We start from the raw sequence: 12,410 nt of genomic DNA, 5'->3' as shown, positions 1-12,410 counted from the left end.
AAAAAAAAAAAAGGGAGACATGTGCACAAATACGCACATAGATATGGTTAGAAGTTTAAAATCAGAAATAACAAGTAAAAAGATGAAACAATTTTGTCTAAAATATGAGAAACATCTTATTTTAAGTGACATCTCACCAGTTTGGCCAGCTATGACCATGGGCTGCATGATGAGGGTGAAAAGTTTATCCAGTACCCGGTGGAGGAAGAGCACCAGAGGCTCTAAATTAGAGGAGGGCAGAGATATGATGCTGAGCTTCAGCTCGTGCTCCAGTTTGTTCTCGGGAATCTTCTCGTCCTTGATCCGCACGGGGAATGTTGTTCCACCTTCCAGCGCATGACACAGGGTGAAGAAACGCTCCAAGTGATTGTCCTGGTGCAGTAAAGGGATGATTGTTTCAGAGAAGCCATAGAAAAACGACGCAGAAAGGCGCATTAGAAAGCAAAAACAGGTTGGAATTGAAGATGATCTGTCTGGTCTGTGAAACAAGTAAAACTTTGAAATTTGTATTTACTTGAGGGTGAACAGACGACACAGCTTGGACCTCAACGTTGAAAAGCCCTTTGTGGCTCTCCATCCACTTGACCGGAGGGACCTGGGGTGGAAGTCTCTATAAGGAACACGGCAGAACAATTTTTTATTTCAGTCTGCAAAACCATTCTTAATGTGCAATTTTTAGAGAGATATGCATCATATCCACCCAAAAAAATGTAATTAGAGACACCTTTAAATTGATATTTAACCTCATTTATTCTGTCATGTGTTGGAAATCAATTAACTTCAAAGTAAATGTGTTAGTGCCTGAAACGATGCATCTCTGCCAGCTTTATTATGATAAATTCCACCAAGATTTACAAAATGTGAAAAAGTTCAAGTGGCATGGCTACATTTGCAGTTCACATATTTAGCTGTGTGTACCTCTGGAGTGTGCAGGGAGTAGTTGACAGGAAGTCGCTCCAGAACAATGGGCAGACAAAACTGCCCCATCTGCAGCCGGTCGCAGTTCAGGATGGGCAACCACTGCACCAAGGGCAAACACCAGATTCATTAGATCAGCATAGTCAAAGACTGACGACTTCAAGACTGAAGCGAGGAGCGTTATCAGAGAAAAGCTAACTCTCACAGAGTATCCAATGAGGGTCTCGCAGTTGCCGCTCTGGTTCTGTTTCTGTTGGCAGCTGATGTGGTAGAAAGTGAACAGCAAGTGATGCCTCTCCGTCAGACAGGCGGGAAGGGAAAGCTTCACCTCCTCGTAGAAGTCTGGAGACCTGAGAAAGACAATAAAACAAGAGAAAGCGCAAAAGAAAAGAAGATGAGACTGGAGGGTAAGAGACGAGAAATCCACAAACACTTGCATGATAAAAAAAAAGATTTATCAAATAAGAAGAATTAAAAGAAAGTAGGGCGAAGTGAGGACAGAGAATGAAGTCCTTTGAAATGTAATAGAATAATGAATATTGTAAAACAAAGAAAAAAATAGAAGCAGGGGATTACTAAAAGGGGAAGATGGTACAAAATAAACTGAGAAATGAATATGCTTTAAGGATTAAATATTTCAAAACAAACATGCCGATGAACTACAGTAACAAATCGCCCAAATTTCAAGTTTTAATTTTTTTTTTTTTATTATTCATTCATACTTGCATGTATATATTTTATAAATCACAACAAAGCCCGACATTTAAGGAATCAGGGATATATGCAATAATGTGTACTTGCTTGTTATGGTATGTAACAGGCGTGTAAACTTCTTGTAACAACTCGGGGCCGTTGGATTTCCCATAAATAACCTAAAGATAAAAATGAACATAAAAATGAATAAAAACATGAATGCATTTATTTCACAAAGTCAACTTTCAGCGTGTTTAATGGTTTTAAACAGCTACACTCACAGGCAGAACACAACTGGGGTCCTCTCCACTCATAAATTGGATTTTGATGGCGATATTTCTTGCTGATGTGAGCCTGTTGACAAAGTTCAGTCTCTGAGGGTAGACAAAGAGCAGGTTCCTACAGAGAAACAGAGGAAATGAGGATGAGACTTCCTGGTTATAACATAAGAAAAAAAAAATAAAAAATCCAAAGAAATATGCGAGCGAAAAAAAGCAATTACAAAACAAATCACTAGATGGCGCTCCTGTGGCAAATATATCTTTAGCTATCTGGTGGCAAGTTGACGAAAATCTCTCCCGGCCTCTCGTGGTTTGCTAACACCACGGCTGTTATTAAGAAGGCAACGCAATATTTGCACTTCCTGAGATTGCGCAAGAAGGAAAACATCGACCAGAAGCTGCTGATAACCGTCTGCCATTCCTCCATAGAGACCATCCTAACCTATTGTGCCTTGGACTGGGAGACGGCAATCAAGAAAGAGCAAAAGCCTCTCTTCTCTAAAATGCAATTGGAGTCTTCACTGTCTCAGCAGAGCAAAACACGTCAACAAAACAGCACTTTTTTTTCCTTTTATTTTTAGCAGATAGTAGAGCCAAACAGGACTTTGATGTGGCCTTTGGATTTTGTTGTACCTCCAACAAGATCTGTTGTATACAATTATGACAGACGCCAAACCCACCTGTAAATGTTGTGAGGGACGTAAACTTCACTGGAGGGAAACTCCAACACCTCTTTGATGGGACGGATGTTTTTCTCAGCCACGGGTATGAGCGGGATGAGTTCGGTGGACAGGCAGGCCTGCGGCGTGTCGTGGATGGGAGACATGTCCAATTTAATGCAACCTGGAAGACACGATCATTTAAAGTTTGCTTATACGGCACAATAAATACTGCATCAGCCAAGAAACAGACACTCGATAATTAGAGCGAGAGAGAGGGGAAAGAAAAAAAAAAAAACACTCCTTCAGTGAAATGCACTTTCTGGCCATGAATGATATCAGATCAATACCTCTACTTTAGAAAAAAACCTTCTTAATCAGTTTGATGCCAGTGTGAGTGGCATAAAATTGGAGAACTGTTAAGGAGAACTGTTAGCTGCATTATTCCTCTTTACTCTCTGTGAAAAAAAATAAATAAATAAAAGCTGCTGCATGAGAGTCAGTAAACAGATCAAGTAGTTAAATGCAATGAGGAAAAACCTGGTATTGTCTTGATCCTTCTTTGTGGAGTTGAGGATTTCTTAATATCAGCTAAGAATTTCAATAAATCCTCATCACTTAGACGATCCCCTTCCTGAAACATAAACACACGCAATGTTAGTTTTTTTTCCATAAATTTACACAAATGGCAAAAATGAAAAGGTCTAAAAGTAACTAATATACAAAAGGTGCAACTACAAAGCAGAAACATTAAAAGAGCTCGATACGTTTACAGTGCGTTTTTCTTTTCATAATAGGCCGCAGGGGCAAGCTGGTACACGCCCTCGTGTCTTTGAGACATCTATCTTGTCGAGTTTAGCTTTAAAAGGAGAAGAAGAAAAAAAAAAGTCTGATTTCTGTGTTCGGCTGTCTAACCTGTTTGAAAATCGTAGGGATGGTGATGGTTGCAGGTTTGAAAGTGTGAACGTTATAACAAGCTTCCTCCATGCTAGTGAAGCGCTCGGAGTTCCTCCTGGGGAGCTGCGCTTTCCGGTCCATGCTGCTGGATTTACCTTCAGGAAGGAAAAAACAAAAAGGATTGAATAAATATTAACTCAGGTAAGATGAATGTATTATGACAGATTTTTGAAAGAAACAATGTTTTTTTTTTTTTTTTTTTACAATATGTGGAAACACTTTTCAATACTGCCAGAGAACAAGTGAGTACAATTAGCTGAAAAGTTGACATGCGAGAGATGATTTATTGATATCACTAATGAATATCCAGACGTACTAATTTAGAAAAGGGTATAAAGAACTAGACAGTTTTATAGACAATTGATTTTGTTTGCAGATCACCGTTATTCCCTTTCCATCATGGCTTTGCACCAATTCTCACATTTCACCAGTCCCTGTGCTGGTATTTGCAGTTTTGTTTTTTTAAATCTTTTTTTAAGGCATGACTTTCAGAAACCCCGCCTCTCGCCTGCAACGTTAGCTGCAGATGGGCACCAGCGGCCCTCCCGACCCCACTAAGGGACAGTGGTGTACAGAAAATGGATGGATGGACTTTCAGAAATCTTTTTGGTCTGACATTTCTTCCCACTAGTCCATTCTCCTGCTTTTTTTTTCCAGCAATATACTGCTACAGTCGATAGGAAGGACCTGACAGGACATCCAGGCTCATTTAAAATCGACATTTGGAAAATGTGTTCCTTATGTGAATATACTGTGAAGGAACCATTAAGAAGTTGTGCCCAAGAATACTTTGTACTCATTTAGAATAAAACATAACCTGGATCTTCTGGTAAATCTCCAAAATATGATGGAAAAACCACATGCAGGAAATGACTCTGAAGCAGGTTCTTCTATGAACAAACTCGTACACACCTCCTTTCACGCTGTCAGAATCTGTGACATCGCGGTCCGAGGCTGCAGTTTGAGAGATGACCTCCATGATGTTAACTGTCGCCCAAGCAAAAGGCATGCGATAGCGGCCCAGCCTCTGGCAGAAAGCCTCTGCCTGGCTCTTCAGTTTCTCAAGTTTGTCTCTGTTCTGGAAAAAAGAAAGAAAAAAAAAAAGCCACAAACATTTACTTTTAATTTTAGAGTTAAATAATAAACCCACAAGAATCATTGGTTTTACCAGGGGAAGAAAGAAACAGGCCAGCTTATTTCTGTGAAGTGAGTCTGGTGACACAACAAACAGATTGCTCTGCTACTTTACCTTCGTAGAGTCACTCTCCCGCATTGTTAAATAGGGGTCAGCACAGTCACTAATCTCTCCTTGCTGGAGGACCTTCTCAATCTGAAACAGACAGGATGTACACAAGTAATCAGAGAAGCTTGCAACATTTCAGCCCCCCCCCCTAAAAAAATCTATATCTTGCTGGCAAAGGTTCACAATGCATTGAATTACAGGGAGCGCAGTATATTTTAGATTTCAACTATAGGGTTTCTTTAAACCCAGGAACCTCTGCCGTTTTCCACACGACTGTTAAAGGACATCAGTTCTTTTATTCTTACCTTGATGACCAGGTATATATCAGGGGACGGGTAAGTAACAGAGAAGATGGCAGATCTGGCCAGGGTGGAGTGATCCACATGTGGAGTGTGAGGTTTCAAGAAGTTTCTAAACTGCTCTGAGTTGAGATCACAGTAGAAGTTCTCCGATATCTGGGTGATAAGATGAAAGAAACAGATTTTTTATTTTTTTAAAGAGAAGAGTAGTACGTTGGACAAGCAGCAGACTCAATAAATTGATTAAAAAGCATTGCTGACTCAGCAACTTCTCTTCTCCCTTTTTTTATTACAGCCTGCAGGCAGAAAGAAAATGTTCTGATCTGACCGGATCTGCAGCGTGTCATGTGATCCTATTCACTGCAGGGCTTTTAACCTCTGTCCATAATACTGCACATACCTCTGCTGCACTGACCAGAGCAGCACACACTCAAACAAACCAAACCTGCCGTGTTTGGTAGCTGGAAATCATCAAGATTAACTTTGACTGGGTTGCATGCTTAGATAAGTATTTTGCCGCAGCCTTTTTGTCTAATCTGTTTCATCTATCACAAAACACCTCATACCATGTCGTCTGTTTTTACTGCAAATGTTTTGGGGGTTTTTCTGCTTCATGGCAAATACACCTTCTTGCAAGACGTCCATCCATTTATATATGCAGAATTACCCGCAGAGCTGCTCTATCTTCAGTCATTACGTGAATGGCAGGAGAGAAACCAATAGAAAACATGCAAACTCAACAATTAGATGGACTTCTGTAGGTAATTAGTTGCACTGTATTTTGTTTCAGGTTATCAGACTAACGGTAATGAATAAGTTGCATGCTATAATTTTCTTACTTTACTTTTGAAACATTAAAAAAAAACTATTCATCTTTTGCTAATATGAGCCAGCCGACTTCTACAGTTAGGCATGCATCACTTACTCGCTAAATGTTGAACAAAGGCCAAGTGTTCACTGTGTTAATATTTAGAGAGAATCATTATTACAAATCACTATTAAACTGTGATGAAATGAGACGCATGGAATGCAATAACCCCTCTTCAACATGACATCGTTTCTGATCACAGAGTGATGCGTCCGCCTTGCACCAACAAGCTTTGCATTGTCAGACGGAGAACATCTGGTGCTTTTGAATTAGCATCTGCGTAGCACGCTCATCTTCCAACCGCTTCAATCAAAACAAATCTTTGTGAAAACTGCTGGAGAAAAAAATAAAATCTAGCATGCCTGCTAATTTTCTATGCATAAACTGCATGAGTCTGACCTTATACTGCTAACTACAGAGGAATGCTCTTAAGGAATGATGTATCTTGGTAATAAACTTTATTACAAAACAACAAAGGTCATCATTCATAATAGGAAATACTTGTAAACAATCAATTTCTTTCTTGCTGTAAAATAAGCTCATTTGCTTGCATGCCTAATGTAAAACCTCTGTTTGTTTTACATCTGCGCATTTGAAATCCTAAGTAGGCCGCTCGTTGGGCCAAAGCTTGCCTCTGCGCTCTGAGAAGGACATTTTTTAATAACCCAGAGTATTAAGTGGAATTTTATGAACATCTGCTGCAGATTTCACAAACGTAAAACAGCCTGAGAGGTGCATGAAAAAACACAACACAAGCAACAAACAACCTATTTTTAACCACAGCACTGAAAAAGGAGAAAAACAGGCTAAACAAGCATACCGAGGAGAGCTTCAGAAATGTATAGAGGAGGAAAAAAGGTGACAATTTTATAGATAAGTAGGTCAAAAGTGATCGGTTTGTAGTTTCAGCTGTAAATCACCTCTGACAAAACAAGAGTGACAGTTTGCTCAACATGCAGATGGAGACATGCTTCATGACTTTTCAACAGTCAGCGTCTGTTTTTACCCATAGTAACAGACAGGAAGTTGTTTCACCGCCTCAAAGATATACTATCAGAATTGCAACTTCAAGTTACTTGCAATCATTTTTTTAACTTAATGTGCTCTCTAGGCTTGTTTGCGCTCCTGGTGAAAATGAATTTAAAAAGCCTAGAAAGAAAATATGTATCTTTTTAACTATCCTTTTGAAAACCAGCTTTCAATATAATTTATTTAAGGTGAGAGGGTATTGCCACATTTGTTGGGACCCCTAAAATTTCCTCTCTTTCCACTTTTTATTTTAAACTTTCATTTCCTAAAGTCAATCAGAGTGTCACCTAGTCTAAATACCAGCTGTCGACCTGCCAACCGATTATTTGAGAGACCTACCAGGAAAGAGCCTGCTCTGTCCTACACCACAAACATAAACCGGCTGCGTCTGCTAAACGCTGCTGTATTTTTAAATGTAATTGTTCACTTTGGTTCGATGAGACCAAGTTTAAACTTTTCAGAAACAAATACTTAGAAATTTGAATGATGAGTATGTAGCTACTGTTAAGTACGGCGTGGAACCCATTACGCAATGGGTCTCGTTTTTCCCCCCGAATGTTCTTTGACATACAATTCTAAATACAGTTCCTGCATACAACAGCAATACAACATCAACTTGTTCTGAGGCTTTTTACTAATCTTTGCCAGGAGGTGGGCAATAACAAGCTTTTGTTTGGTGTATCATCCGGAAATATATGCTAATAAATCTCCTTCTGTGGTGGCAATTTCCAGTTCTTCTCTTCTATCCATTGGAGTATCTTAATGCCGTTAATCTTCCAGAGCAGCACAAAAACCATGTGAGCAGAACGGCAGAAGGTCAATAGAAAATTCTCATTTTAGAGGTCAATATGCTCATAATTTTTCCATTCCTTTCCCTCCCAAAAAATATTCACTCAAGTAAATCCAGACGTCTCTTAAGCTATTCATTTACAAGTAGTCATTCACTTTAAAGCTAAAGATTTACTTGGTCATATTGCCTCTGTTCAAATCACTGGAAGCAATTTATGGCTGCCAATTGCCAAACAATATGGTTTTCTTTTTTTTAAGCAACAGCTTATATATTTTTTCCTATATGTCGTGTTGAGCATTCAGTTTTCTAATTTAGTTCATCTACAGAATATTGCATAAAGCATGCTCATGTAATACATGGTATTTGGCGTTTACTTCTGTTTTTAATACATATTTATGCAGTAAAACTGACTTCAGATGTTAAAAGGTTTGCTTTGTGGTATTTTCCTACGCAAATTTAAAGAGGTTGTGTGAAAACCGGTGTTATTAGGCCAAAGTGGAAACAGCACAAGTTCAAATCAACAAAGATGAAAAATATCCTAAAAGAAAAAAAAATCTAACTCTCACAAGATAAACTGCTCTGGTTTGGCATTTTCCACTTTACAGTGCAAGAGGGAGTTTGTGTGAGAGACCAATGCAATGCAGTGCATAACTGTGAAGTTCAGGAGGAAGGTTTAATGGTTTTGGAGAAAGACTTTCAAATAAAAACCCTGAAATTTTTGGCACACATTTGCATTCACTACCTTGAGTCAATACTTTGTGGAACCACCTTTGCTGCGGATCATTCAGGATATCTCTATCAGTTTCGCTCTTCTAGAGACTTAAACTTATTTTCCCCCATTCTGTCATACAAAAGTAGCTCAAACTGAGTCAAACTGGAGGGAGAAGTGAGACCTCCNAAACTGGAGGGAGAAGTGAGACCTCCCAAGTCCTACATCTTTACAAAGATTTGAAGGATATAGCTGAATGACTATCTAGGCTTGTCATGATAACAAATTTTGCCGAGTGATTGTCTAAAAAATTATTGCGATAAACGATAATATTGTTTTGAGACCTTGTGACACTAATTTAATGGAAATGACTAATAACGCATGCGATTTCCTGCCATCCCATGCAAGAATAAACCTAACCCTATCCCTAACCCTTTTCAAAAGAAGACGTAACACTGGAACTAATAAACTAAACAACCAAAAACAAAAATAAAATGGATTCTCAGTCTCCATTAACAAAAAACGTACTTGAATAAAAACTAAATAACATAAAGCCAAAGTGGAAATAAATACTGCATTCAACCAAAAGAGTTGCCCTTCAGTAATCACGAGATTTAAATAGAGAAGATGGGCACATCTGACTACCTAATGCAATGGTTCATAATACACGATTTTTTTTATTTTTTAGCTCCTATTTTTCCCTTATGACAATCTTAGAACGTTGGCCGCTGGTGATTTCGTAACTGATCATCCTGCAGTGTGTGGTGTGTTACGGTGGATCGTGGCCGCTCCAATCTAAATCAGGGATTTCCCCCGACTGGGAGCGTCAATGCAGCCCGTTGAATGTGACAGGTAGCCAATCAGAAAGCACGGATTCTCCTCTGAGCTTTCTGAGGGGAAATTATGGAGGGGAATCCCAAACAGCTGACACAGAAGCTCAGCAAACATTGGAGATGATATGTGGAAACAACATTAATATTTATTCAACATTTAGGTCAAAGAATATAGAAATGACCAGGAGAGGAGTTGGAGCCAAACAGCTGAAAACCCGGCAGGTTTTCAGCTGTTCTTCGTTAACGTGTCATAACTAGGTTATAATGATTTTCATTCAGTCAGAAAATTACGCTGACTCTAGCCACATGCATCACAGGTAGATTCTAGTAAAGCATTGATTAATGCCTGGTTTTAAAATTAGTTAACTGGACTTGTAGCCATTATTTTGTACCCATGTGGCTGGACACCACACGGCACAACAAACCCGATTGAACTGTTATACCTAGGATTTCTGTCAGGTTTTGGAAATGGGCCGACAGTCCGCCAACAACTCGTGTAGTGTGCGCTGGACATTACACTAAGGAAGAGTGCCAGAGTTGAGCCTTTTTTCATTCAGTGTCATCAACAGAAAGAAAAAAAAAAGACAGGAAGAGACGATAAAGCCGATAATTAAAATGAGGTCGAAAGGTTTAATTTATTGTGCGATTAATTGATTTATCGTTGATCGCGACAGGCCTATGACTATCACCACATAAGTTCAGTCCATTTACCATTTTTAGTATTAGAATTAATGTGAGGAAATACCATTGTGCATATGTAGACATGAGAACACTGGGACACACCCAGCAGACTAGTACTCCCTAATAAGAGTAGCTATTCTGCAAAAATAACGAGTTTCCTTACCTTTTTTCTCTCTTTCAGGTCATATAAGGCCATGGTGGCAAAAATGGGCTCGATGTCAATTTCAAACCTTAAAGTGAAGGAAGAAGAGGACATATGCAAATTAAGTATGGCCAATGAGTGGAACTCTGTTTTTACAGTTGAGCTCAAAATATATTTGCTTCCTGTAAACGGCAGTCATGACAGGAAAGAACCAATTGTCCCAACGTTAAATGATGACATGCTGAACTGAGGGATCAAAAAAAAAAAAAAAAAAAGGGGTAAAAGAGGGGGGTCAGATAGTCGGATGCCAAACCACTGCAATTTGAGAAATTAACCCAGACATTTGGCAGCTGTATGGGCTGCACAGGGACAGGCATTATGAAAAGTGTAAGGCAGAAAAAATGTGAGTGGTCTCTCTCTCTGTGTGTGTGTGTGTGTGTGTGTGCGTAAGACAGAAAAATTCAGCAAGTAGAGAGAGGAATACAGACTTTTTAGGGAGGAACCCCTCCACAGAGCAGTCCTCCACCCTGATGTATTGCTTTGTCTGTCAATTAATTCCTTTTTATTAATCTACTTAGACTCATAAGTAACAATCACATGTTAAATCCATCAGTGTCTTATTTGCTACATAAAACAGAAAAGTTTATTTTCATACATAATAGGGTGCTTGAAGATTTTCACTTTAAAACGAGCAACTGCTGGCTCTCTGCCCACCGTGCACAATGAACAGAAAGCAGCTGATGAAATGATAGAACTATTCTCCCTCCCACAATATAATGAAAATGTATGACATACTTCATGGCCTGGCATCGAATCAAGATGCGTTCTCCAGTGTGTTCTTTGGGGCAGTCGGGAATGGGCCGGATTTCCACCGCATCGTCCTAGAACAAAAACAAAAAGAAGCAAAAGAATGAAAAGCAGATGTGGACAGACTGGAAGAAAATTTATATTTTCAGAAAAATGTTTTTTTGCACAATGCAAGGGCCGATTTTCCTAAATATTTGATGTTCTGCAGATGTGGAACATCAAAAACCAAAGCTCAAATCTGCTCAGAGTGAAGGTCAGCGTTCAACATTGATATTAAAAGTTGCACAAGTCTCCACAAATAAAACCTTGATTAATTGCTTTGGTTGATTTAACTATGTGAATTATACATATTTAAATAGCTAAATAGTGAATACTTCACCTCATCAGGTGGCGGGTAAAGCGCAAACACCTCGGGATGTCTTTTTGCATGCCGCGCCTCCTGGTTGAAGCGATCCAGCTCCTCGTGGCTGCTGAAGGCCAGCAGTCCCTCGACCCTCTGGTCCGGAGCCAGGCTTCGCAAATTAAAATCACACGAGGTTAGCGTGCGGCTGGAGTCGTCGCTCAGCCCTGCAAGAGTCGGGGACTTGACCTGAGGCAAAGATGGAGGAGCACACGTTGGTGCGAAGGCGTGGTCCAGCAGAATCACATTCATGTGACAGGAATGAAAATACTTGAGAGAAAAATGATGGATGAAGAAAAGATGACCATCTTTTATGTAAAGTGCCTTGAGGCGATATTTATGGTGAACTGGCGCTATATGAACACACTGAATGAAACTGAAATGTTACATTTAGATGTAGAGGAAAGTCTTATTAAAAGACATTTAGATACGACTTCCTCTTGTTAAATTCTAATTAGATGGTAAATATTAATTTTCTGCTTGAACAGTATTTCAAAATTAAAAGTTCAGGCAAAGCTTGTGTTGATGACAGTTAAACCCATTCGTGATGTCAAGTCTTTGTTGTTTGGTCCTTAAGGCTATAATAAACATTTTCCGAATTCTAATAAATGTTTGTGACTCCAGTTTTTGATACAAAAGTTAATATCAGCAATTTATCAATAAGCCATTAATTTAGGACCACACTTGAAATGTTTTTTTGATAAGTTAAAGTGAATTTGAATATCCAGAAAAAACAATAGTTATGGCACTGTTCCTACTGTACTCCTTTTCTGCTCTTTCTATATAAAAAGTACTGGTGGCTATGTGGTCAATTTGTCCCGAGCAGCACAGAGTACAGAACTGATCTGTTCATTTATTTCTGGAGTTGATGATTATTTGACAACCAAAACACTGCAAGCAACACATCTGGACTGAAGAAAGCAGCAGGAACTTCCACTAATCAAGTGAATTTCCGTTTTGTGATATACAGATATGTTCGGAGGCCCTTTAGAATCATCTTTGATCATGTCTGAATAATAAACCCATTTGTAGTATCAAAGTACTTCCAGATTGGTTGGAGCCATCTTAAAATAATACAACCTTCCTAAAAGGTTCACTCAT

At 39.1% G+C, this 12,410-nt stretch overlaps 1 protein-coding gene across 5 annotated transcripts in view; it reads right to left on the bottom strand.

The window, feature by feature from the left end:
• dock8 (dedicator of cytokinesis 8) overlaps positions 1-12,410 on the bottom strand; it is a 65,651-nt gene that overhangs the window by 32,769 nt on the left and 20,472 nt on the right. For 4 of the 5 annotated variants that reach the window (XM_016669528.1, XM_007548168.2, XM_007548170.2 and 1 more), the window contains 15 exons: positions 11,289-11,498; positions 10,898-10,983; positions 10,124-10,190; positions 5,057-5,206; positions 4,758-4,838; positions 4,421-4,586; positions 3,467-3,603; positions 3,092-3,185; positions 2,573-2,735; positions 1,893-2,010; positions 1,720-1,790; positions 1,124-1,268; positions 919-1,020; positions 515-610; positions 138-372 (listed from right to left, as the gene is read on the bottom strand). In XM_016669528.1, coding sequence (XP_016525014.1) covers positions 138-372; positions 515-610; positions 919-1,020; positions 1,124-1,268; positions 1,720-1,790; positions 1,893-2,010; positions 2,573-2,735; positions 3,092-3,185; positions 3,467-3,603; positions 4,421-4,586; positions 4,758-4,838; positions 5,057-5,206; positions 10,124-10,190; positions 10,898-10,983; positions 11,289-11,498 — 1,921 coding nt within the window. The remainder of the gene's footprint in view (positions 1-137; positions 373-514; positions 611-918; positions 1,021-1,123; positions 1,269-1,719; positions 1,791-1,892; positions 2,011-2,572; positions 2,736-3,091; positions 3,186-3,466; positions 3,604-4,420; positions 4,587-4,757; positions 4,839-5,056; positions 5,207-10,123; positions 10,191-10,897; positions 10,984-11,288; positions 11,499-12,410) is intronic. The other variant, XM_016669529.1, reaches the window with a different exon arrangement.

This window comes from Poecilia formosa, unplaced genomic scaffold (genome assembly GCF_000485575.1).
Source record: "Poecilia formosa unplaced genomic scaffold, Poecilia_formosa-5.1.2 Scaffold25, whole genome shotgun sequence".
NCBI classification, from domain to species: domain Eukaryota; kingdom Metazoa; phylum Chordata; class Actinopteri; order Cyprinodontiformes; family Poeciliidae; genus Poecilia; species Poecilia formosa.
Note: the sequence above shows the minus strand (reverse complement) of the source record. Positions and strands in the feature narration are given on the sequence as shown.